General features: G+C 39.4%; 1 protein-coding gene across 1 annotated transcript in view; it reads left to right on the forward strand.

The window, feature by feature from the left end:
* Positions 1 to 24,442, forward strand: part of Syt10 (synaptotagmin 10) — a 56,495-nt gene that overhangs the window by 26,810 nt on the left and 5,243 nt on the right. Inside the window, exons 3-5 of the mRNA XM_021183812.3 lie at positions 699 to 1,266; positions 19,666 to 19,786; positions 21,398 to 21,569. Of these exons, the coding sequence (XP_021039471.1) occupies positions 699 to 1,266; positions 19,666 to 19,786; positions 21,398 to 21,569 (861 nt within the window). The remainder of the gene's footprint in view (positions 1 to 698; positions 1,267 to 19,665; positions 19,787 to 21,397; positions 21,570 to 24,442) is intronic.

Here is a 24,442-nt window from a genome sequence, read left to right on the forward strand (position 1 = left end):
TTTCAATATATATGCATATATATGATATACATTACAAAATATCTTTTAACAAAATGCTTAGATATTTTTATAGAATAGTTATAATTTGGCTTACAAATTCAACCTTCTTATTCCACTTCTGATTTAGATAGCTATATAAAAAGGTGGGGAGGAACCCTCTAAAAGTATACCTTAAGATATTGCAACCAAGTAAGCTTTGAAGTTTAGTATATATAAGTAGGTTATGTACAATGTTTAAGCAAAATGTTATATAAAGCATATATGAATATTTTAAGTAATTTCATGGCTACTTAATACAACACATTGTTTAGTGCTGTTAGAGATTTTAGGAGGGGGAGTGGCTCTGGCATCAATAGGGATGATCAAATGATGAATTTGCTTGAGTTCGGGAGAAGGATGGTAGGTCATGTTGAGAATCTTGTTTCTTACCACGGTGTTTAATGATGTGATTATGAGGGAAAAACAGCAAAACCTCTATACACTGAACATCTGTGTGTTTCGATTATCAGTTTTTAGACTTTTTCCTTGACAGCTGTCATTCTGGTTTTCCTTGCTGACACAGACATAGGCATAGGAATCCTGCACAAGGACAATGACACTTTTCTCCTGATCCTAGTGGGTGGGGAGCATGTATATACCAGTTCCAAGCTTCCTCAGAAATGACTAACCTAAACGATCTTGTGTATGTGTGTGTACAGCCACAACTCCTTCAGGAGACACCTACCAAGGCAAATGAACGTCTCCAGCGTCGACTTTAGCATGGGCACTGAACCCATCTTACAAAGAGGAGAAACGAGAACGAGCATCGGGAGGATAAAACCAGAACTCTACAAGCAGAAATCGGTTGACTCCGAGGGCAACAGAAAAGACGACGTCAAGACCTGTGGGAAACTTAACTTTGCGCTCCAGTATGATTATGAAAATGAACTCCTAGTTGTTAAAATTATCAAAGCTTTAGATCTCCCAGCTAAAGATTTCACAGGAACTTCTGATCCTTATGTGAAGATCTATCTTCTTCCAGATAGGAAGAAGAAATTTCAGACCCGCGTGCACCGGAAGACTTTAAACCCTCTGTTTGATGAGCTATTTCAGTTTCCGGTGGTTTACGATCAGCTAAGCAACCGCAAACTACACTTTAGTATATATGATTTTGACAGATTTTCCAGACACGACATGATTGGGGAAGTGATTCTTGATAATTTATTTGAAGTCTCTGATCTCTCCAGGGAAGCCACAGTATGGAAAGATATCCACTGTGCTACCACAGTAAGTAATATACCTTCCAACTTCTCTTTGACCGCTGGTGATATTTAAGACCAACCATTGCCCATAAGTAGAATGGTAAGAATAATAACATGATAAGAATAAATTCTATAGAGCCGTAGAACTTAAACTCTAAGTTTCTGCAAAGGTGGCATTTGATTACATAGCAATATAACTTGGGATCTTAATTGGGCATCAGTAACATTATCAGGTTGCACACCCAGCAAAGTAGCTTTTACATGCTACTCCAGATGGGGAGACTTTTCTTGTCCAAAATATTTACTTGTAACCCATTCCCAGCGCCAGTTTCTCCATGAGTGATGCTGAATTCCATTATTTAAAGTGATTTTATTTCACAGGTCAAACCTGAACTGTACACTGATGCATCGTGGTTTGATCTGAAACAGCCCATGACTTTAGAAGCTTCTATGTAATGTGCATGGTTACAGTATATGGGTGCGAAAAGATCAAAAAATAATTCTCCATATCAGAATTATTTTTTTCATGATATGTATTTTTTTCAATTACAAAATGATACAGTATTGAAACTTTGGAAAACAGCACAAACAGAATAGAAATAAAGTAATCAGCATGCTGCCAATTATGTAAATGTTTTGGTTTCCTGTTTCTGCTCTGAATGCATTAAAATAATTATGATTACTCTGAATTTTTATTTTGACACTGATTTTGCTCCATGATTTGTCTCAATGCATGACCTTTATTGTTTTGAATTTTTAATTATCAGTGTGTTTGTGAGTGTGTCTGCATGTGTGTGTGTGTGTACCCACACATGCATGCAAAGTATGTACATGTACCATGATAGGCACTTACAAAGATCAGAGAACAATTCTGTGGAGTTGGTTCTTTCCTACCCTGACATGGGGCCCTTGAATCTAATTCATGTTCCCAGGCTTGTACTGCAAGTGTCTTTACATACTGAACAGTATCATTGACCAAAATGTACAGTATCTAAATATGTTATCCATTTAATTAACTATTTTCTTCTTACACACTTAGATGAAGCATAAATTTTGTTTTTAAAAGAGGGAATTCTTTCAATTCCCTTGTATAAGGCTGTCTGTCCTGCCATACAATTACAGAAGAGGAATTAACGTCTCGCTCTCGGATTTGATTACTAACTTGTTTTGATTCATTAATTTTAAAGTGGGAGCATTTTACTTTTTACCCTCTGGTTGTGTTGATACATTTATCAGTTTGTCTTAACATTTTACTGAAATTGATGTTGAATAGAGACAACAGTTTATTTTTAAAAGAAAAAAGAACATTTTATAAATTCAAAATAACTCCTTCTCTGAGGCGGTGTTTGAAGTAATTGTTATTGTTACAGATTGTGTGAGAACTGCAGAGTTGCAACATTATCACATTTTCAGTCACTGGGGTTCACTGTTACAGCATATTCTTTAAGAAACAAAGGGGAAAGCTAGGAAGATGGCTCAGTGGTTAAGAGCACTGATTGCTCTTTCAGAGGTCCTGAGTTCAATTCCCTGCAACCACATGGTGGCTCACAACCATCTGTAATGGGATCCAATTGCCCTCGTAGGTGTGTCTGAAGACAGCAACAGTGTACTTACATATGTAAAATAAATAAATATTTAATAAATAAAAAAAAGAAAGAAAGAAAGGGAAATCTGGAGTAGGATCCTGACTCACAGGCAGGCACATCACAGTCTTTGACTTTAACATTTTAAAAGTCTTGTTGATAATATTCTCACACAGACACTCTTAACAGTTACCACCACAAGTTTTAGAGCTATGATGGTTAGAATTTTACAAATGTAGACGGGCTGTAGTTGAGCTGTAGTTGAAAAGTTATTTCCTTTGACTCTGAAGTCTTCTATCATGGTTCACTATTTGGTCAACAAATGTTTGCAGAGCACCAATGTTTGGCTAACTCTACACATTTCTAGAATACTGTTGGAAGCATGTCCTGTCCATATGTTCAGGTTCAGTGGGAGGGAAGGCACAAATGAAGTGTAAGTTTAGTGCCTTTTCCAAGAGCCTCTGTGATGGTTTGTATATGCTCAGTCAAAGGAGTGGTACTATTTGGAGGTGTGGCCTTGTTGGAATAGGTGTGGCCTCATTGGAGTAGGTGTGGCCTCATTGGAGTAGGTGTATCACTGTGGGCTTGGGCTTTAAGACACTTGTTCTAGCTTCTTACAAGCCAGTATTCTGCTAGCAGCCTCCAGATGTAGAATTCTCAGCTCCTCCTGCACCATGTCTGCCTAGATGCTGCCATGCTCCCACCCTTATGATAATGGACTGAACCTCTAAACCTGTAAGCCAGCCCCAATTAAATTTTGTCTTTTATAAGACTTGCCTTGGTCATGGTGTTTGTTCACAGCAGTAAAACCCTAACTAAGACAGCCTCATAGTGGATATTTTGTTATAATTAATTACAAATTTTTGCATATGAACAGGTCCCTTTAAAAGTAGGCATTGCTTACAAGATACTGAATTTTTGACACAAACAATATAGTTATTTTAATAAATTCTCATAATTATTATTATTTTATATATTTGATGTATTGTTTCTATATATTATATATTGTTATGTTATTCTAATAAACTTACTATAAAAACTCAGGCTGGCTTTGCAGTCATGATCTCCTGCCTCTGCCTTCTAAGTTCTGACAGTCTATGTGTGTACCACCAGAGATGTTCATGAAACAGTTTTACACTTTTACTTATATTATATTTTATATAAAAAGCAAATATTAATGCAGATCAAACTCTGCTTCAAAAAAGTCCTATTCCTAGCTGTACATCTATGAATTCAAATTGCAATTGTAGGGTTTTCTAGAAAGAAGGAAATAAAAAGGAAAGAAATTGTAATCCAACAGAGAGTCCTGTCACCCACATCTTATAGAAGCTTGGAAAGGTGAAAAAAAACTGCAAATTAGATATGAAGGACTCAATAAAGTGAACGAATGCTTAAGTAAACAGTACATGATCATTGCGTTAGGAGACGCATCCATCAGAGTGTGTCTAGAGCATTCTTCATCATATATCATATGATATGATGAAGGTATCATATACCATATGATATATGATGAAGGTATCATATACCTTTCTAATCTTTCCTAAAAAACTAAGACAGTCCATTCCAGGAAAACATTTTTCTTCCCTAAAGCCTGAAGCCATATAACTTTCTTATTATTATATAAATAGTCACCCAAAACTTTCTCTGTGCAAGTTCATATTTAATTTTAAAGTAGAGATAAATAATACTAAAGCATCAGTTTGGGTCAAGGAAGATATCAAAGATAGGAGATAAATAAAGGAATAAAACAATCCTCGACCCACACCCAGTCGAAGTGTATATTTCATTTAAAATCACTCTGGGATGGCAACAGAATTCTGAAGAGTTCTTTGATACTTGAAGTGAAAATGGCACTAGGAAAAGAAGGTAAATCGAGACTGATGAGTATCTTCAGAGAGAATCACATGGGTTAATAATATAAGGATTTGTCACTTTTTTCTCTTAAAGTTTGTTATTAAATAGCAAAGAAAACATCAGGAGTGTATATTTGTTATATATAAAAAAGTTTTCATTTTACAGATCATCATATCAACTACCTATCACACATAAAGCAATCTGGTCTTCTTAACTAACGCAGAAAAGTTAGGGAGGCTCACATTGGACAACACAGTATGCCCTAGGCGACCATTTTTATGACAGAACAGAAAAGCCCCACGTTTATATTGTAATGAAGATCACTACTCACTGTAGAAAGTGTTAAGAACTACATGAATGGTTATAAAAATAATAATCTGTAACATTTTCGTATTTAAACTGCACGTCTATTATTCAGTGTTGAGTTGATGCATTTAATTGAATTTTTAAATCACTATGAAAACAAACATTTTGTATCTTTGCACGTAGATTTCCCAAGCAAAGCTAGAAGCCACTGGGAATATAAATGAGGAAAATAATTCCTTTGAAACATTTATTTATGTATTCATTCATTCATTCATTACATGTGTGTGTCTATCCATGCATCTCGACATATGAATGCATACACACATGATTGGAAGTAACAGGACAACTTGTAGAACTTGGTTTTCTTCTTCTGCATACATGGATCGTTGGGCTTGAACTCAGGTCCTCAGGCTTGGCAGCAAGCCCCTCAACCTGCTGAGCTCCCTCACTGACCCAATAATTCTTCTTTTCAATAAAATTACATTTTGAATATTTACTTATTTGACTTTCTATTAAATAAACACTTATAGCAATAACCGTCTCCTTTTTTTTTAATTAGGTATTTTCTTCATTTACATTTCCAATGCTATCCCAAAAGTCCCCCATACGCTCCCACCCCCATTCCCCTACCCAGCCCCACCCAGTCCCACTTCTTGGCCCTGGCATTCCCCTGTACTGAGGCATATAAAGTTTGCATGTCCAATGGGCCTCTCTTTCCAATGATGGCCGACTAGGCCATCTTCTGCTACATATGCAGCTAGAGACACGAGCTCCGGTGGGTACTGGTCAGTTCATATTGTTGTTCCACCTATAGGGTTGCAGACCCCTTTAGATCCTTGGATACTTTCTCTAGCTCCTCCATTTGGGGCCCTTTGATCCATCCAATAGCTGACTGTGAGCATCCACTTCTGTGTTTGCTAGGCCCCAGCCTAGTCTGACAAGAGACAGCTATATCAGGGTCCTTTCAGCAAAATCTTGCTAGTGTATGCAATGGTGTCAGCATTTGGAGGCTGATTATGGGATGGATCCCCAGGTATGGCAGTCTCTAGATGGTCCATCTTTTCGTCTCAGCTCCAAACTTTGTCTCTGTAACTCCTTCCATGGGTGTTTTGTTCGCAATTCTAAGAAGGGACAAAGTGTCCACACTTTGGTCTTCGTTCTTCTTGAGTTTCATGTGTTTTACAAATTGTAACTTGGGTATTCTAAGTTTCTGGGCTAATATCCACTTATCAGGGAGTACATATCATGTGAGTTCTTTTGTGATTGGGTTACCTCACTCAGGATGATGCCCTCCAGGTCCATCCACTTGCCTAGGAATTTCATAAATTCATTCTTTTTAATAGCTAAGTAGTATTCCATTGTGTAAATGTACCACATTTTCTGTATCCATTCCTCTGTTGAGGGACATCTGGGATCTTTCTAGCTTCTGGCTATTATAAGTAAGGCTGCTATGAACATAGTGGAGTATGTGTCCTTCTTACCAGTTGGAACATCTTCTGGATATATGCCCAGGAGAGGTATTGAGGGATCCTCCAATAGTACTATGTCCAATTTTCTGAGGAACGGTCAGACTGATTTCCAGAGTAACCACTCTTGCTTGCAATCCCACCAACAATGGAGGAGTGTTCCTCTTTCTCCACATCCTCGCCAGCATCTGCTATCACCTGAATTTTTGATCTTAGCCATTCTGACTGGTGTGAGGTGGAATCTCAGGGTTGCTTTGATTTGCATTTCCCTAATGATTAAGGATGCTAAACATTTTTTCAGGTGCTTCTCAGCCATTCGGTATTCCTCAGGTGAGAATCCTTTGTTTAGCTCTGAGCCCCATTTTAATGGGGTTATTTGATTTTCTGGAGTCCACCTTCTTGAGTTCTTTATATATATTGAACATTAGTCCCTGACCTGATTTAGGATAGGTAAAGATCCTTTCCCAATCTGTTGGTGGCCTTTTTGTTTTATTGACGGTGTCTTTTGCCTTACAGAAGCTTTGCAATTTTATGAGGTCCCATTTATCAATTCTCGATCTTACAGCACAAGCCATTGCTGTTCTATTCAGGATTTTTTTCCCCTGTGCCCATATCTTCGAGGCTTTTCCCCACTTTCTCCTCTATAAGTTTCAGTGTCTCTGATTTTATGTGAAGTTCCTTGATCCACTTAGACTTGACCTTAGTACAAGGAGATAGGAATGCATCAATTCGCATTCTTCTACATGATAACAACCAGTGGTGCCAGCACCATTTGTTGAAAATGCTGTCTTTTTTCCACTGGATGGTTTTAGCTCCCTTGTCAAAGATCAAGTGACCATGGTGTGTGGGTTCATTTCTGGGTCTTTAATTCTATTCCATTGGTCTACTTGTCTGTGGCTATGGAATAACCGTCTCCTAAAGCACTTAAATATTCTTACAAGACACACACAAAAGAGATGCATGCTCATATACCATATTGGGCTGGTTTGTGGATATAAAATATTTTAATAGATTATTTTATAACAAATTGTTTTATAGTAGTATGTAAATGAGTAGATCTTGAATTGAAAACTGAAAGAAATCTCTTGATCCTGGTGCCAGCCTTTCGAATGTTCCCCTTGAGCTGCATGTAAATAAATATATTTTCTCATTTATTATATATATTATGTGAGCACTTAGATTTTGAAATGAATGTTTTATTCTGATGCTATATTCTCCATTTTTCCTCCATTAATACTAGACCTATCACAGGATCAGTATAATGCTGTTTATAAACTTTGCTATTAATAAACTTTCTTCTAAGCTTCGACTATGAGATGATATATTCACTGTTAGATTTTCCAAAGTAACCAAATTCCAATTTCCTTTGAAGTAAAAATATGTGGTACAAAGAGGATGACTGGGATGTTTGTCTCACTGTATAAGCAGAGACCAGGAGGCAGTACTACAGGCACGGGCTACATGTTAGATAAATATGTTAAAAATGTTAGATAAATCTCCTGCTAAGTATCTTCCTCAGTCATTCTCGGTCATATTTTTGAGAGTGTCTCTCACAGAAGCTAGAGCTCACCAGCTTGGCAGGACCATCATCTGGCTAGTGAACTCTGGAGATCCTCACATCTTTACTTGCCTAAAACTGGAATTACATATGTGCACCATCACACCAGGTGTTTCCATGGATGCTCTAGGGGCTGGGGACTGATCAGAGGTCCTTATCCTTGGGTAGCAGGCACTGCTATGATTGACCCATCTCACTAGTCCTGGAGCTTTATAGCTTCATCTCCATCATCTCTGATTCGGGACATGAATCCTTCCCACTTTGTCAAGCTCACAAACACCTCTGGATTCTTGCTTCCTTAGAAGCCATCAGCTGCCTGAACTAAGCCTCATTAAATATCACTTCCTCTTTTCCCCAAGTGAACTAACTAGTCATTATTATCTTTGAATACTTATCACAGTACTCATATATATTTTATACTTTTTATTATCTGTGAAAGCTCATCACTTCAACTCATTAAACATCATACATCATGATGTCACCGTCAAGACAAAGAAATCAAGCGCGCCAACCCTTGAGTCAGCCTCTTTGTTACCTTCCTCCATATTCCTCACTTTCCAACTGTGCCCTTAGGAAATTGTCAGGCTGAGCACATAACTAAGAGGATTAAACAAGTTAAAAATATCCTCCTTAGAAGAAAAGCTATGGAATGCCAAGCATTAGACTTGGCGGTGGTTGTTTTCTCAGAGATACAGGAGTTTCTAGAGGACTCAGAAGGGGAATTCTTACAATCATACTGCAGACAGTGGCATAACAATTAGTGGATTTTCAGGAGCCCAACAGAAGCCAGCCTTACTTTAAGCACTTAAAGCAAAGGAATGGAAACAAATGTGCACAATTCTCCACTGAAGCAGAATATACAAGACATAGTTTCTTATCTTGATGACACAGATCATCATTTTGTGTTAATCTTTGTTTACACTTTTCATAAAATGCTAAGACCATACACCTCTATGTATCTAGGGGATTTTTTTCTGTGTATCCCTTTATAGCCATATTCAAAATGATTAAACTGATGGGGTTTTGGAATGTTTGCTTCTTTGCTCTACTTTGTGTCTTTATAGCTACTTTTTAGTATTTCTGCTCTTTATTAATGGTCTCTTGAGGTTCCATGTGTTTTCACCTGTTGTAGATTGATTAGCAGTTAAACCTTGTTAGAATTTTTGAAACTATGAAAAGAATCTTTGAATGATGAGATTCAGTAACCAGTAAGTGGAAAAATTAATAGGTTGTGTGATGCAGCGTGATCAGTTAGTTGATCAGTTAGATGATCAGTTAGTTGATCGGTTAACCATGGGACTGTTGTTCATTTAGTTGTTTAGATGATTCTGGTTTTGTATTTTTTTATATTTTTTTCAAATATATTTCTAATGGTCAAGGTTGACTAGAGAAACAGAACTGAGAGAATTAATATGACTCACCCCCCTCTGTGTGTGTGAGTGTGTGTGTGTGTGTGTGTGTGTGTGTGTGTGTGTGTGTGCACCAAAAGATGCCCAAAGAGTCTCCTGCACTCTACCCATAATCTTTTTTACCTCCGTTGTGGAGAATCAATACAATTTCTCCTGGGTAATCTGAACACAGTTATTCTTTGGTTTAAGGGCATCAGAAACCCAAAGTAGTTAAAGAGGAGTCTGAGCCTCCAGTTCAATGGGATGTTTATTGTGTCTCCTAGCAGGAGTGCCCCATGATCTGAAACCAAAGCTTGTAGAACAGAACTTAAGGTTGTGGGAACATGAAGAAAAAAATTTATAGTGGATTACTATGTGTGATAGTGAGTAGAATCATTTCATCTTCCATCCATTAGTTTCTATATTCATAGATCCTGGCTAAAGAAGAAACCATACCATATATAGGATGCTGATTCAAAGAACTTGCCACCTGGAAAACTCTGGCCTGGCCCAACCCTACTCCCCACCCCCAACTCCGGCTCCTGTCACCTTATTGACCCTCAAACTATGTCTTCAAAGACCATTCCATTGTTCTATCAGTTCACCTAGAGCATGGAGAACATGTTAAGACTAATGAATTCTGTGATCATGGGCCCACTGTCACACTTCTTTGGCTGTGAAGTGAGTTCCTTGGTCAGACTCAATACTGTGTAGAATACCATGACAGTGGATGCGGCATTCTGTAATTCCACAGATGGTAGTTTTGTCAGAAATATTACATGCAGAAAAGGCAAATCCATAACCAGAATAAGTATCTACTCCACTAAAGACACAGTGTTGTTCTTTCCACAGAGGAAATGGCACAATGTAGTCAACCTGCCATCATGTCACCCTGGGAAGGGGACATATCAGGGTCTCAGCTGTTGGCCTACCTGTCACTCAGCAGCAGCAGCTGTAGCTCGGTGGGCTTGATGAGTGTGAGTCTACACTGTCAAGTCCATGTATAACCTCCATCTTGGCCACCATGGCCCACTTTGTTCATGGGACCATTGTACAATGGCATGGGTGGTTAGGGAAAGAGGCTGACTATCCACAGAATGGGTCATCTTATCTATTTGGTTGTTGAACACCTTAGCTGAAGAACACAAGTATATTCACACCCTTGGCCCATTTGGAGGGATGTATCCATAAGTCTCTTCCAATCACTTTTCATATCATGGCCTTTCTGAGTCCCTGATTATCCACTGAGTCCATTGGCTCCAGGCCATGAATAAGTGAACAGTGGAACATCTGTCTAGTTCTTCTTCCACACAGTGTGTAAGACCATGTGTACTGATTGAAGTTCTACCCACTATGAAGATTTCCCTTTGGGGTATATTTCAGGGTTGTCTCAGAAAGGAGCTATACTGCTGCTGCTCTCCACTTCTGTGTAGTCCCTGCATACTGTGCGGAACCATCAGCAAACCATGCTAGTTTTCTATCCCGTTTACCATCATCCCACAGCCTTGAAATCCATTCTAACTCACATTCTTCGGACTTCTGCTTAAATGAGTTATCACGCTTGTTAGTGATATGAAACATCTTCTCATGAACTAGACTTTAGACAAAAGGGGATAAGATATCCCCTCTTAGCCTTATACCTAGATATAGGTCAAACTAATTTAGGCCGACCCTGAGGGATATCAGTATTTCCAAGTCTCATCTCCTTCAAAGAAAGTCACCAATGACTTAACAGACTATGAAGGACAATTTTCTCAAATGTGAAAGGGGCAATATTTCCAGTGGTAGGGGTGGGGCACATCTGCTAAGGAGGGAGAAGCTGCCTCTGTACCAACCCTGGTTGTCTCTGGATGGAAAAGCCAAGAATCCCATTTTGCATAGTTCACTAAAGGAAAATCCCTCACAGGTGTGCCCAGCTGCTTGACTTTTAGTTAATTCCAGATGTAGTCAAGTTGATATCCAAGGATATCCATCACACTACTTATTCTTTGACAATTTCATGCATATATAAAACATATCTTGATCATATCTTCCCCAAATTACTCCTACCTACTCCTCCTGAACAACCTCTGTCCCACCCATTCCCTTCCAAAATCATATATATATATATATATATATATGTGTGTGTGTATCATATATATATATATATATATATATATAGCATATGTGTGTATGTGTGTTTCCTCTATATATTTCCATATATATACATATGTATACATATATATACATATATGTGTGTATGTGTATGAACACATATATCCATATGTGAACGAATATATAACCATCCTACCAGCGAGCACACTTCTGAAGAAAACTGACTGGCCCTCAGGAGCCATCAGCTGCCAATAATTCTTCATCTAGGGATATAGCCTCACAATCCCCCTCCCCCTTCCCTGTTGGGATATTGACTGACTTGTTCCAGTGCAGGCATCCACGGCAGATTAGATCATGGTATAACCGTCCCACCATGTCCAAGAAGGTACTATTTCACAGTAATCCTCTCTCTTCCCCCCCCCCACATTTTTTCCTTTTATTGAAGATATTTTTTTCCTCGCATACTAAAATTACAGTTTTCTTAAAGACTCTTCAACACCTCTTCCAAGATGGCCCCAGGGGCTTGGGAGCAAGAAGAATGGTACAGATGTTCCATTTAGGACTGGCCACTCCACACTCAGTTATTCTCTGGACTTTGACCAGTTGTGGTTCTCTGTGGTCGTCTCTGTCCACTACAATAAGAAGTTGCTCTGGTGAGGGGCAATAACTGCACTAATCTATGGGCAGAAAGATAAGTAGAGTGCCTATAGAAGCCACTCTTATGTTCTTTTAACAGAACCTTAGTCGTAGATGGTTGTCTTGGGACTATGGCCTCCTTAGGCAAGGGTTATAGTTCCAGGCATGAGCTGCCTCTTGTGAAGCAGATTTTAAATCATGTTGCTATTCCCATGACTTCATGCCACCATGTCACCAAAGAGGATATCTTGTAATCATGGCTGCCAGGGTTCACAGCTGGATAAGACTGTTTGTTACTCTTCTCTCTGAGCAGCTTCCACAACACCTTCCTGACATCACCTGGTGCGCCTGAGTACATCTCTTCATCTTCATACATACCCAGGTCACGGTAATTACTCCTTACCTCGATACCCTACACCTGCGTCCGCCCAGCCCTCTCTCTATTTGAATCTTTCCACACTTCCAATTTGTCATTTCCCCTTCTCTGTTCTATCTATGTGCTACCACCCACTTCCTTTAAGGTAGTTCAACTCCAGGCCCTTCATCTCTATTCTGGCATCCTGGCTTTGAGAGTTACTCCAAGCTAAACACAATTGAAGAGCCAAATCTAGGATCCTGACAGAAGAGAGAACATGAGTGTTTTTATTTCTGAGGGTAGTTTACTTCATTCAGTATAATTCTCTTCCATTTCACTTTTCTTTAGAGCTGAATACAATTCCACTATGTACATTCACCACATCTCCATTTTATATTCAACTGGAAATCTGGACTTATTCCATTTCCTATCTGTTGTGAATAGAGTGATAATGAGCTTGGATACGCTAATATAAATATCTCTGTATTAAGATATAGAGTCATTTGGATACATGCTAAGGACTGGTACTGCTGGGTCATGTGGTAGATTTACTTAGAGTCTTTTGAAAAGACCTCTAGATTGATTTTCAAAGTGACCATAGTAGTTTGCATTCCCATAACAGTGTATAAAGTTCTGTTCCCCTAAATGCATGCCAACATTTGTTGTCATCCAATGAGATAGAATCTTGAACTAGGTTTAGCCTGCATTTCCCCTGATAGATAAGAATTTCAACTGTTTCCTAGCCATTTGTAAATTTTCTTTCGAGGACTTCCTGCTTAGTTCAAATCCCATTTTTCACTTGGGTTGTTTCTTTTGAGTTTAGTTTGGTGAATTTCTTGTGTCTTCTGGCTGCTAATCCTGCATCTCATATATAACTGGAAAAGATTTTCTCCCATTCTGTTCACTCCCCTAAGAGTTTCCTTTGCTGTAGAGAATCTTTGCAGCTTCATGATGTCCCCTGTGTCGAGCATTGGTCTTATTTCCCATGTGGCTGGAATCCTGTTTAGAAAAGCATTACCTATATTTACACTGCAGTCAAGGGTGCAGTGAAATCACTGAACTAGACTACTCCACGGGTGGAAGGAAATTTCTATCCAAACTGCCAAAGCTGTCTCTTGGGGGTCAGTAAGAAGAGCAAAACGGTGGGGAGATCCTTGCCCGTTATAAGAAAGGGGTTACGTTGTGGTGGGAGGTAAGCATGTTAGCTGAAACAGCCTGGGAACTAGCATGGGGCTTTCATTTGCTGACGGCTTATGTGAGTGAACCAGGAGTGAGATGTCCATTCTGGAGATACTCGGTTGTAGGAGACAGATAAGAGAAGTGATGACTTTTCCTGACCAACAAAACCCCATTTGTCAAGGTTTCTGGGGAGTGCTGGCTGACTCTAGTCAGCAGTCTTTCTGTTTACCCAGTGAGAGTGCAGCCTGGTTGAACATAGGCTGTCATTTAGGACATTGCCAGTGGCACTGCCATTTTGGGTTTGGAAGCCCATGTTACACCTAGCATATATGTTGAACTGTACTCCTGTAACAGTTCTAAGGTAGCTGGTCTTATATTAGGATCTTTGACTCATTTACAAAATGGGGTTTTGTGCAGGGCAAGATAATATGATTGTAGTTTCATTCCTCTACATGTTACTAGGTTTCTGTCTGTCCTTTAATGTATATTTTTGGACCCTTTGTAAAAAAAAATCAGGTAGTCATAATTATTTGTACTTATATCTGAGTCTTCTATTCTATTTCATTGTTCTATGAATCTATGTTTGTGCCAGGGCCATGCTGTTTTATTCCTATGGCTCTGTGTACATAAATTAAAATCGGGTATGGCGATATCTCATACAATGGTATTTTTGCAAATGACTGCTTTAACTATCCTTGGTCTTTTTTTTCCTTCATATATATTTTAAGAAGTGTGTGTGGCATGTGTGTGTGTGTCTGTGTGTGTGTGTCTGTCTGTCTGTCTGTCGGTCGGTAGGTAGGTATGTATGTCTGCCTGTCTGACTATGGATTGTGCCCCTGTGGTTTCTTTGAATCTATATATTGCTTTTGGTAGAACAGCCATCTCCACGGTTTTGATTCTTCTCGTCCATGAGTAAGGAAGGACCTTCCATCTCCTAGTGTCTTCCCTGATCATCAGTGTCTGAATTTTTTCTTATAGAAGTCTTTTGTTTCCCAGGCATTTGATTGTTAATGGCTATTATGAATGGGATTGTTTCACTGATTTCCTTTTCGGTATATCCATCATTAATACGGAGAAGGTCTACTGATTCTGTGTGTTAATTTTGTATTGTTTCCTTTTCTGTAGGTGATTTTTAGTTACCAGAGATTTTGTGGTTTTGTTGTTGTTGTTGTTTGGTTTGAAGTGGGGGTTGTTGGGTTTTTTGGGGGGTGTTTTTGTTTTTGTTTTGTTTTGTTTTGTTTTGTAGAGCCCTTGGGGTCTCTTATGCATAGCAGCCTGCCATTTTCTTATTTTACCCTTTTCTTTCCTCCTTCTGTTTCCTTGTTCTGGATAAGGCTTCAAGCCTTATATTGAATAAGCATGAAGAGGGTCTGCATCCTTATCTTATATCTGATCTTAGTGGGAATACCTTGAAGTTATCTCCACGAAGCATGAACATGGTATTGACTACAGGTTTTTGATACACAAAATTTATTATATGGAAGATACTGAACCATTCATTGCCAAAGTATAACAATGAACAAGACAACATCTCTGGTAATATGCTGATCTGTGTTAAATGCCTAATGCTTTATTAAAATTATTTCACTGTTTATAATCTTTATGGCTATTGACCAATTGGTAACAAAATATTCCTCTAATTTAAAGTGTGTGTGTGTGTGTGTGTGTGTGTGTGTGTGTGTGTGTGAATACTTTGTGTATCTATGTAAAATACAGCAACCACATATCAGAGAAAGCATTTATCTGTCAGCCTGACGGGGGGGCTTAATTTGACTATCTCCAGTTGTCTCGACTTCCCTACATATAACATAATTTGTTCTTCGTGGATTAAAAAAATTTCCATTGTGCATATTCCCTACAGTTTCCTTATGCATTCCTCTGTTGTTAGACACTTAGGTTAGTTCTATCTGTTAGCTATTGGGAATAGTGCTAAAGTACATACTGAAGTACAGTGTCTCTGTGACATGTTGACTTAGAGCGTAGGGTAAATACCCAGGAGTATGGTATCAGCGACATCTGGGTCGCTGGTAGATCTTTAGTTAGCTTTATGTGAAACCATCACACTGGTTGCCATAGGGGCTGGTCTAGTTGAGCTCCCCAACAGCATTATGTAAGGGTTCTCATTTCTCTATGTTCTCTACAACAGAATCTTGGGTGTTGGTCCTTGCCTTCCACCTTGAGAAAGAGTCCTTTGTTTGTAGCTATGTATAGAATAGCTGACCCTTACGTTTCCAGGCTTTATTCTGTCTCCACCTCCTGTCATTGTCAGAACACCAGGGTGACAGTTGCACACCATTATGCCCAGTGGTTCTAGGAATCAAAACTCTGAATCTTATGCCTGTGCAGCAAGCAAGAGCTTTATCTACTGAACTATCTCCTCAGCCTTTCATTTGCATTTCTCTAATGGCTTATAAAGTTGAGTATATTTTTATACGTGTATTGGCCATTTGTAGTTCATCTTTTGGGAGCTGTCTGCTTGTTTTATTAGTTTTATTAAATACTGGTTGGGTTGTTTGCTTTTTTGCATTATTTGCATATCCTAGATATTAATCCTTCACTTGATATGTAGGTAGCATAGATTTCTTTTTCCCCATTCTTATATGCTGTCTCAGCCCTCAATTAACTATTTCCTCTGTTATGCTTTAAGTTTTTAACTTGATGAAGATCTTGTTTGTCTGATTTAGCTTGATTTCCCACATGGCTGGATTTCTATTCAGAACGTCTTCTCAATGTCAATTTCTTGAAATGTTTCCCCACTGTTTCCTTCAATAGTTTCTGAGTGTGTATGGTCTTTGATCTGTCTGGATTTGATCATATACAGGATAAAGGAAAGGAATTTAGTTTGGTTCTTCTACATGTGCACATGGTGTTTCTCGGCACCATCAGTAAAGAGGATGTCTTCTTTTCCACTGCAGATTGTTGCCATCGTGTGGCTGTTGCTGTAGGGTTTTATCTGGGTTCTTTGTTCTGCTCCTTGATCTCAATCTGTGGATGTGCCAGTACTGTGCTGGTTTTTGTTGACATGGCTTGTAGCATAACTTAAAATTGGAATGATTGTACCTCCTGCATTATTCTTTTTTGCTCCAAATTGCTTTCACTATCTGGGCTCTTGTGTGTTCCCACAAACCCGCAGCCACCATTATTCTAAATAGGGAAAACCTCCAAGCATTTCCACTAAAACCAGAACAAAGACAAGACTTTCCACCTTCTCCATTCCTACTCACAGTGCGCTCAGAAGTCTTAAGACAAGAGAAGGAGATAGAAAGGGGAAAAGAGTTTCAAGTATCCCCATTTGCAGATGCTGTGATTGTGTCCATAAAAGACCCTGAAGACTGTTAAAGCTGATAAACACTTTTGGGAAAGTTGGCAGGATACAAAACTAACAGAAAAAGTCATCCCCTTCCTATGTGTCAGTAACAAACACACTGGGGAAAAGATCAAGGAAGCTCTCCCACTTAAAAGGGAGGGTGTGATAGAATAAGTTAAACCAGGAAAGGAAAGACCTTTGCAATGAACCTTTAACACATCAAAGGATAATACAAAGGATAAGGAAGGATAAGACAAAGAAGATGGGAAGCCCTCTGAAGCTTCTCACAGAATCAATTCCACGAAGGTTGCTGTACTCCTGAACAAAACTCACAGGCTGACTGTGATGCCAATCAAAATTTTAACTTCACTCCACAGGGGGGAAAAAAGGATTTAAGGTTAATATTTTGTGTTTCATTTATTTTGGGTGTGGGTGTGGATGCATGTTTGCCAAAAGGCACTGTGGAAGTCAGATGTCAGACTATAACTTGGAGGATTCTGGAATCAATGCTTCCCTCTAGCATGTGAAGTCCTTTTCAAAGACTGAATTCAGGTCATCGGGCTTAGAGGCACATTTCCAGCCCCGAGAAACGAAAGACTTTTAAGAACTCAGTTCTGTGATCCTGGGTACTGAATTTAGGAATGTGTTTTCTCCAAACTGAATCAACTTCGATTTTTTTTTGTCTTTACAAACAATTTCATCAAATCCTGTAACCCACCGTTATAGAGAGAAATCCTTAATTCTCACTGTAATCATCAGTTTTCACATCTCACTCACTAGCTATGCAGTGATAGCATATACATCTACACCAGAATGCAGGGGCATTTCTAATGTGTAAGTGAAATTTAATGCAAGTCTGTGTTTATCCACATAACTGTCATTTGTTCATTCCTTCAAAGACTATGGTACCAAAACCATTGAGGATATAGTGTATGGTAGAGAGACTCTTGGAATCCTGTGTCCAATCCTCAGATCCATAATGTTTTTCAAGTACTGACAGCCATTGATAAGCTATGTCTCTCTAGGACATTGAAAATAGGACAGGAGCCTTGATATCTTGAACATTGCATATGAACAACAGGGAACCAAAGGGGAATTTTAGACAATGAATCAAGTCCATGCTGTGGTTGTTATGAAAATCTGTGAAGGGGCTGGGAGGGACATGGAAGGGGCATGGGAGGGGCATGGGCAGGGGACATGCCAGATGCTAACTTAGGATGATATAGCATTGAAAAGTATCTAAACAGACAAATCCCACATAAGAAGTCAAGTAGCTGAGAGCTGAGGGTCATTGATTTAAGCATCTGTAAGTTTGAGGACCTGAGTTCAGATCTCCAGAATGTACATAAACATGGGTGGATGTGGTGATTCACCAGTAATTCCAGCCTTGAGAGGCAGAATCAGGATTCCTAGAGAAAGCTGGCTTCCAAAACTAGCCATATTGTGCTGGTAAGCTCTGGGTTCGATTGAGAGACACTGCCTTAAAGAAAAATAGGGTGGAAGGTCAATTAAAGATGATTCCTAACATCACTCTCTGGCCTCTACATGCATGTACACACATGTGCACATGCAATGTGTGTGTGTGTATGTGTGTGTGTGTGTAGAGAGAGAGAGACAGAGAGAGAGAGACAGATGTTCATGTATATATATAGAGAGAAAGACAAAAAGACACACAGAAACACACACAGAGAAACAGAGACAGGAAAAGTAATAAAAGAAAAAAGGAGTCAAGCAATTGAACATGTGAGTTAAGTTTCAACAAGCAGCTCCTTCAAAGGCAGAGGCAAGCATCACTTGAATTGTAGGAAAGAGGCTTCTGTACTTATAATGGGGCTGAGCTGGTACACTGGAGATGAATTAGAGAGGCCGGATCCAGTCAATGTGGATTTATGTACAGGGATTTTCAGTGTACTGCTTAATGAAGACACAGAAAGGAAGCTCTTCAACTCACACCAAGAGAATTGTGAATCAAGAATTTTCCAGGCACATCGGGGCTTATAGTCAGTCATCCTATCTCCAGGCCAGTGTAAAGAGTTTAAATTATATTGAGTACATCATGATCCCTTAAGTAGTTTTCAGCATGGGACGTGTGTGTGTGTGTGTGTGTGTGTGTGTGTGTGTGTGTGTGGTGTACGAATAAAATTTGCCTTTCATTTCATGACTGATCACTTTGATAGGTGACTCTTAATTTGTGGAGTGGAGATGAGTTTTAGAGACTATTCGATCCTGGTGGGAGATAGTGGCTTGACCAGTCACAGCACAGTAGATTCCAAGAGTCAGTAACATGGCATATTTTGTCAGTCGTGTAGAGAAGATTTTCCCTGACTTGGGTGGACGTAGAGGGGAGAGGAAATGAAGAATCATTCCCTACTAGGTGTCTACTATGTTTGGCCTCAGCCTCTGAATAAGCTGTGCCGTCCTTTGTTCATTGTGACAAACAAGATGAAGGTGGTCGGTGGGTGGCATCAGCAGTCTGGTCCTCTCTGCTAAGTTACAGATGGTAAGTGAGCAACTGGCATAGACTCTGCTTACTAACGCCATTCATAAAAACTCCGTTACCTGTTGTCTTAACCCTCGGTAGCATCATTTAGAATTTTCCAATACTCTATCAATGCAAATGTTTTCACTGACCTCCCATTTTATTTTTTTTCACTGTTTAGTGTTTGAGATTTACTAACATTATCAATTTCCTTTCTAGGAAAGCATAGACCTGGGGGAAATCATGTTCTCCCTTTGCTATTTGCCAACTGCTGGCCGTATGACCTTGACAGTGATCAAGTGCAGAAATCTGAAGGCAATGGACATCACTGGGTCATCAGGTGCGTGTGCACACAAGTCGGTAGTATATTCCTGTACAAATAATTTCACACATATAAAGTTGTATGGCTTTTAATAATCTCTCTGCTGTGGGATAACATGAAAGCAGAAGGAGGAATTACAAATTAAAATATTATAAATCACTTTTTAGGTAACATTCAAATAATGAAATCTTTGAAAACTATTAATGGATTAACGTTGAACTTTAGTTTTGCCTTGCCTTGCCTTTCTCCCTTCCTTCCTTCCTTCCTTCCTTCCTTCCTTCCTTCCTTCTTTCTTCCTTTCTTTCCTTCCTTTCTTCCTGATCTAATCTATCTAGAAATGCCTGATTCACTTTGTTCCCCCAAGCTTTTGGCTAGTCTGTTTGCAAAGAACGATCCTTAGACTTTCAGCTGTGAATCAAGACCATACAAAGATACGTTTAAATTGACTATATTCCCTTTAGCTTTCTGCAGAGAAGCAGATGAAGTGTAAGCTCGCCATGGCGCTTGCATTCTGAACGCCTTCCCAGTAAACTCTGGGAATGTCTAAAGACGCTACAAGAAATAAATGAAAGCCAAAAGCGATCTGTCAAGAAACTCTTGAGGGAAATTTCTCTTGGGAGAAAATTTGGCAAAGGAGTGAAACAAGGCGCTTCCTTCTCTCTTCCTCTTATGGTTTTGAACATAAACTTTTGTTGCAGTGTTTGCCTCGAGAATTATAAAGTGATACAAACCAGCAGGTGGCAAAGGAAGGGACCAGTTATTGTGTATGCTTTTTATGTGCATTCTGTTAACATCTCAAATGGGGACTTTATCCTCAAATTAAATTTTATACACTATATAATGAAAAGAAGATGTAGAAGAAAAATTATTTATCTTAGTGAAAAACTGTGGGTCAGTATATGTTGTTGAATGTCAACAAGGTGCCCAGCATGTTATTGTTTATTCTGGTCTTTTATTGTGTGTTTTGAACCAAGCAGAACAGTGTCAGAGTTATTTTGAAATCTGAAGTTATTTCTCCATTATGTGAAAGCTTTTCCTGACAAGCGTCTGTGTTTGAAGAGCATTGTCTAATTCTACCTCACAGCAGGCATATGCATCAGCAAAGGAGCCTGTGAACTTGTGAGAAGCAAAGAATGCCCTCAGCGCTGTGATAGGGGAGCAAAGGGGAACTAGCCCTTACTCTCTTCTCAAGAGGCTGAGACTCACTTAAAAAAAAAAAAAAAAAAAAAAAAAGGTCTTGCTTCCAATGTTCTTTCAGGTGTTAAAAAAAAAAAGTATTTCTAAGATTAGGTACTAATGTTGTCCCCTTGCATGCACCAGTATGTATATAACTCTAATAACAAAATACCTTTTGTTCCTCAAAATATAGAAACACGTTTTTCTAGGGTTTAAAACGCTCAAAACACTTACTCAAAAATTAAAGTCTGAGTCTAAAGACTCATGACTATAGGAATAGACAAAGTAAGATCAGGAGTCTGTAACCAAATAACCAAAGTAAGTTATTTAATTTTAAAACTATTAATACTAAAGAGCTCACTTACACTTTCTTATTTAGTAAAAATGAAATACAGTGTTTTATGCATTACCACGGATGCTTTCATTTTAATAAAATGGCCTTCCTTCTCGTAGATCCTTATGTCAAAGTGTCTCTGATGTGTGAGGGCCGAAGACTTAAAAAACGGAAAACAACTACAAAGAAAAATACTCTCAATCCAGTGTACAATGAAGCCATTATCTTCGATATCCCTCCAGAGAATGTGGACCAGGTCAGCCTGTGCATTGCAGTCATGGATTACGACAGGTGGGTGGAGGCTGCTTGTCTGTGATGCAGATCATCAAATAGTCACAGCCAGGTCACATCTGCGTCCAAGTTATTCACTGTAACACCAGATGTAACTTAAACAACAAGGATACAATTCATCAGACCCTATAGTTCTAGTTCCGGTTTGGTTTCATCTCCAAAGCGGCCTTTCTAACATTAGCATGAGGCTGAAGCAAGAGGGAGTCTGGAAGTGGTGTGAAAGTTCATGACACACAGACGAACCATTCAGAAGTCGTTCCTCAGAATAACAAATATAGCAATTCAGAGTTGGCTTTACTGGAGGGGATACCACACAAGGGCACTGGCGCTCACCCCAGCTCTAGAATGAATCTGCATCAAGGGCCAGTGCAGCAGGTCTATGGGATTCATTTTCTGCACTGGTAAACTGTTAACATCCTGTGGAACTGGGGTGGTGATGGGAGGGAAGACACGTAACAGCCTGGGAGGCTGTGATGTTGCTCATCGCCTTTGTACATGACTTTGATGATAACTCTACCACTCACTTAGAACATGAGTATAAAATGCCTAAGAGAGTATTCATCGAACACTATGGGGAATGGTGGCAATGTGCCATTCAGCGTCTCGAACACAGCCCCCCAAAATTAAGTAGCTAATCAATTAAATGGGTTTATATTAAAGGAAAAGCACCTGTGTTGACTCTCCAGGGGTAACAAAAAGAATCTTGAATTACCCCACATTTCAAACCTTAAAACTATTGTAAATGTCTTCACAAACAACTCTGCTTTAGCAGCTACTCCTATTGATTTCTCAAAGCCATGAGGTTGGGTAAAGACAGCTGAGCATGTCATCAAGCCATTGTTAAGGAAATAGATCCTAATGTCACATAAATCAGGATTATAAACATTTCTATGAATATTCCTGCTGGGAAACGTCATATTGAGAAGAATTTTCATAGAAGAAGAGTAAGAAAACATACCTGAGAATCCTACAATCACACCCATCACTTTGATGCCTATCGAATCTCTTTGATACCTATCTATCAAGGTGACTCTGTAGACAGTCTTTCAAAGTCTTTCAAATTACATTGCTTTTCAAGAAACAAGATTATCAAGAAAGTTGTGGTGCAGAGACCTATAATCTTAACAGTCAGAAATCACAGGCAGGAGGTCCATTCTCAGCTACATGGGGAGTCTGAGGGCAGCCTCAGCTACATAAGATACCATCTCGAAAGAGTAAAGGGAAGGAGATCTAGCTAGTCAGGGCTTTCCTGAGAGACCAGCTTCTGCGGTTGACTCTTAGGAACACTTCTAAGTATACAGGGGTTTTTTGTTTGTTTTTGATTTTGGTTTTGGTTTTTTTGGTTTGGGTTTGGGTTTTTTTGTTTTGTTTTGTGTTGTTTTGTTTTTATGAGATAGATGATAGAGCCAGAGTCATGGGCTTGGAATTAATTGTATCATTAAACTCAAAGTACTGGGAAAACAGTCTTTACATAGTGGACTCTCAAAAATAGTAGTTACCCAAGTCCCAGGGGATATATCTACAAAACATTTCCACACCTAAGGCTTGGGAAACATTGCCAAAGAGATGGGTAGAAAGATTGGAAGAGCCAGAGGGTCAAGGAGTTTGCTGTGAGATTGGGTCTCCTTGTACTGTCAGAAGCTACGCCCATAAAATATCACCAAACATGACTGCCTAAGTGTGAGCAGATCAAGGACTACACCAACTGACACACCAAAGCGGAGAGAGAAAAACCCACTAGGCCCCAAGCTTACACAAAACACTATAGGCAACTGAGGAAAACGGGGAGAGAAAGCTGGTCTTGCTCAGGCAAAAGCACGCCAATAGGTTGTTCAGTGCCAAACAGCCAGCCCTAGAAACATATTTACAAGTAACATTACACAGACTGAGCAACTTTTATTTAGGAATATGTGTCTCAACATGCACACATGTGCATACAGTAGCATTTAACTACAGGAGCCAGGAATGTTAAGGAAAGTGGGAAGCAGTATTTGAGAGGATTTGGAGGGAGAAAGGGAAATATGGTATAATTATATTTTAATATCAAAAATAAAAGAGTTAAAATAAATATCAGCTATCATCGCTATTGGTTGCAGTGAAAAGAGAGTATAAATAGAAAATAGTTAATGTCAAACAATGTGCTTTGTTATGCAGTGAGAGATCACAGTGGGGGGGGGGGTAAACATAACCCTAGCCTACTTAATTATATTGCCACCAGTAGCGAACTTACTCTTATAATTTAGAGTCAGCAAAATAGAGACTTTTATGCAAAAAAAGTGAGCACTGCCCTCCTGACATACAGTCTAAGCACCATTACAGAGCAAGCCTTGTGAAAAGAGTGGGGTTTTCTTTGCAGTATGGGGGTTTGATAGGGCTCCCTCCCAGAAAGCAGTATTGTAAAAGTCGGGGGACGGGTCTGCTGGTGTTCCAATGCACGTGATCTCATTGACAACGTGGCAGAGAGCTGAAAAGGTTTGAGAGTGTTTTATACAATTTACTTTGCATGTTGATGTTGTTTAGTAAATTATCTTTGCATCTTTTTGTTGGCTGTTTGGCTGGCTGGCTGGCTGGCTAGCTGGCTGACTGGTTGGTTGGCTGTTTGGCTGGCTGGCTGGCTGGTTGGTTGGATGGGTGGGTGGTTGGTTGGCTGGCTGGCTGACTGGTTGGCTGGTTGGTTGGCTGGTTAGTTGGTTGGCTGTTTGGCTGTCTGGCTGGCTGGCTGACTGGCTGGCTGCCTGGCTGGCTGCCTGGCTGCCTGGCTGGCTGGCTGGCTGGTTGGTTGGTAGTTTAAGACAAGATTCCATGTACCCCGGGTTGACCTCAAAATTTTCTCTGTAGCTGATGATAAACTTGAAATTCTGAGTCTTCTGTTT

The sequence above is a fragment of the Mus caroli genome, unplaced genomic scaffold (assembly GCF_978045245.1).
Source record: "Mus caroli unplaced genomic scaffold, Mus_caroli_1 scaffold_16, whole genome shotgun sequence".
In the NCBI taxonomy this organism is placed as follows: domain Eukaryota; kingdom Metazoa; phylum Chordata; class Mammalia; order Rodentia; family Muridae; genus Mus; species Mus caroli.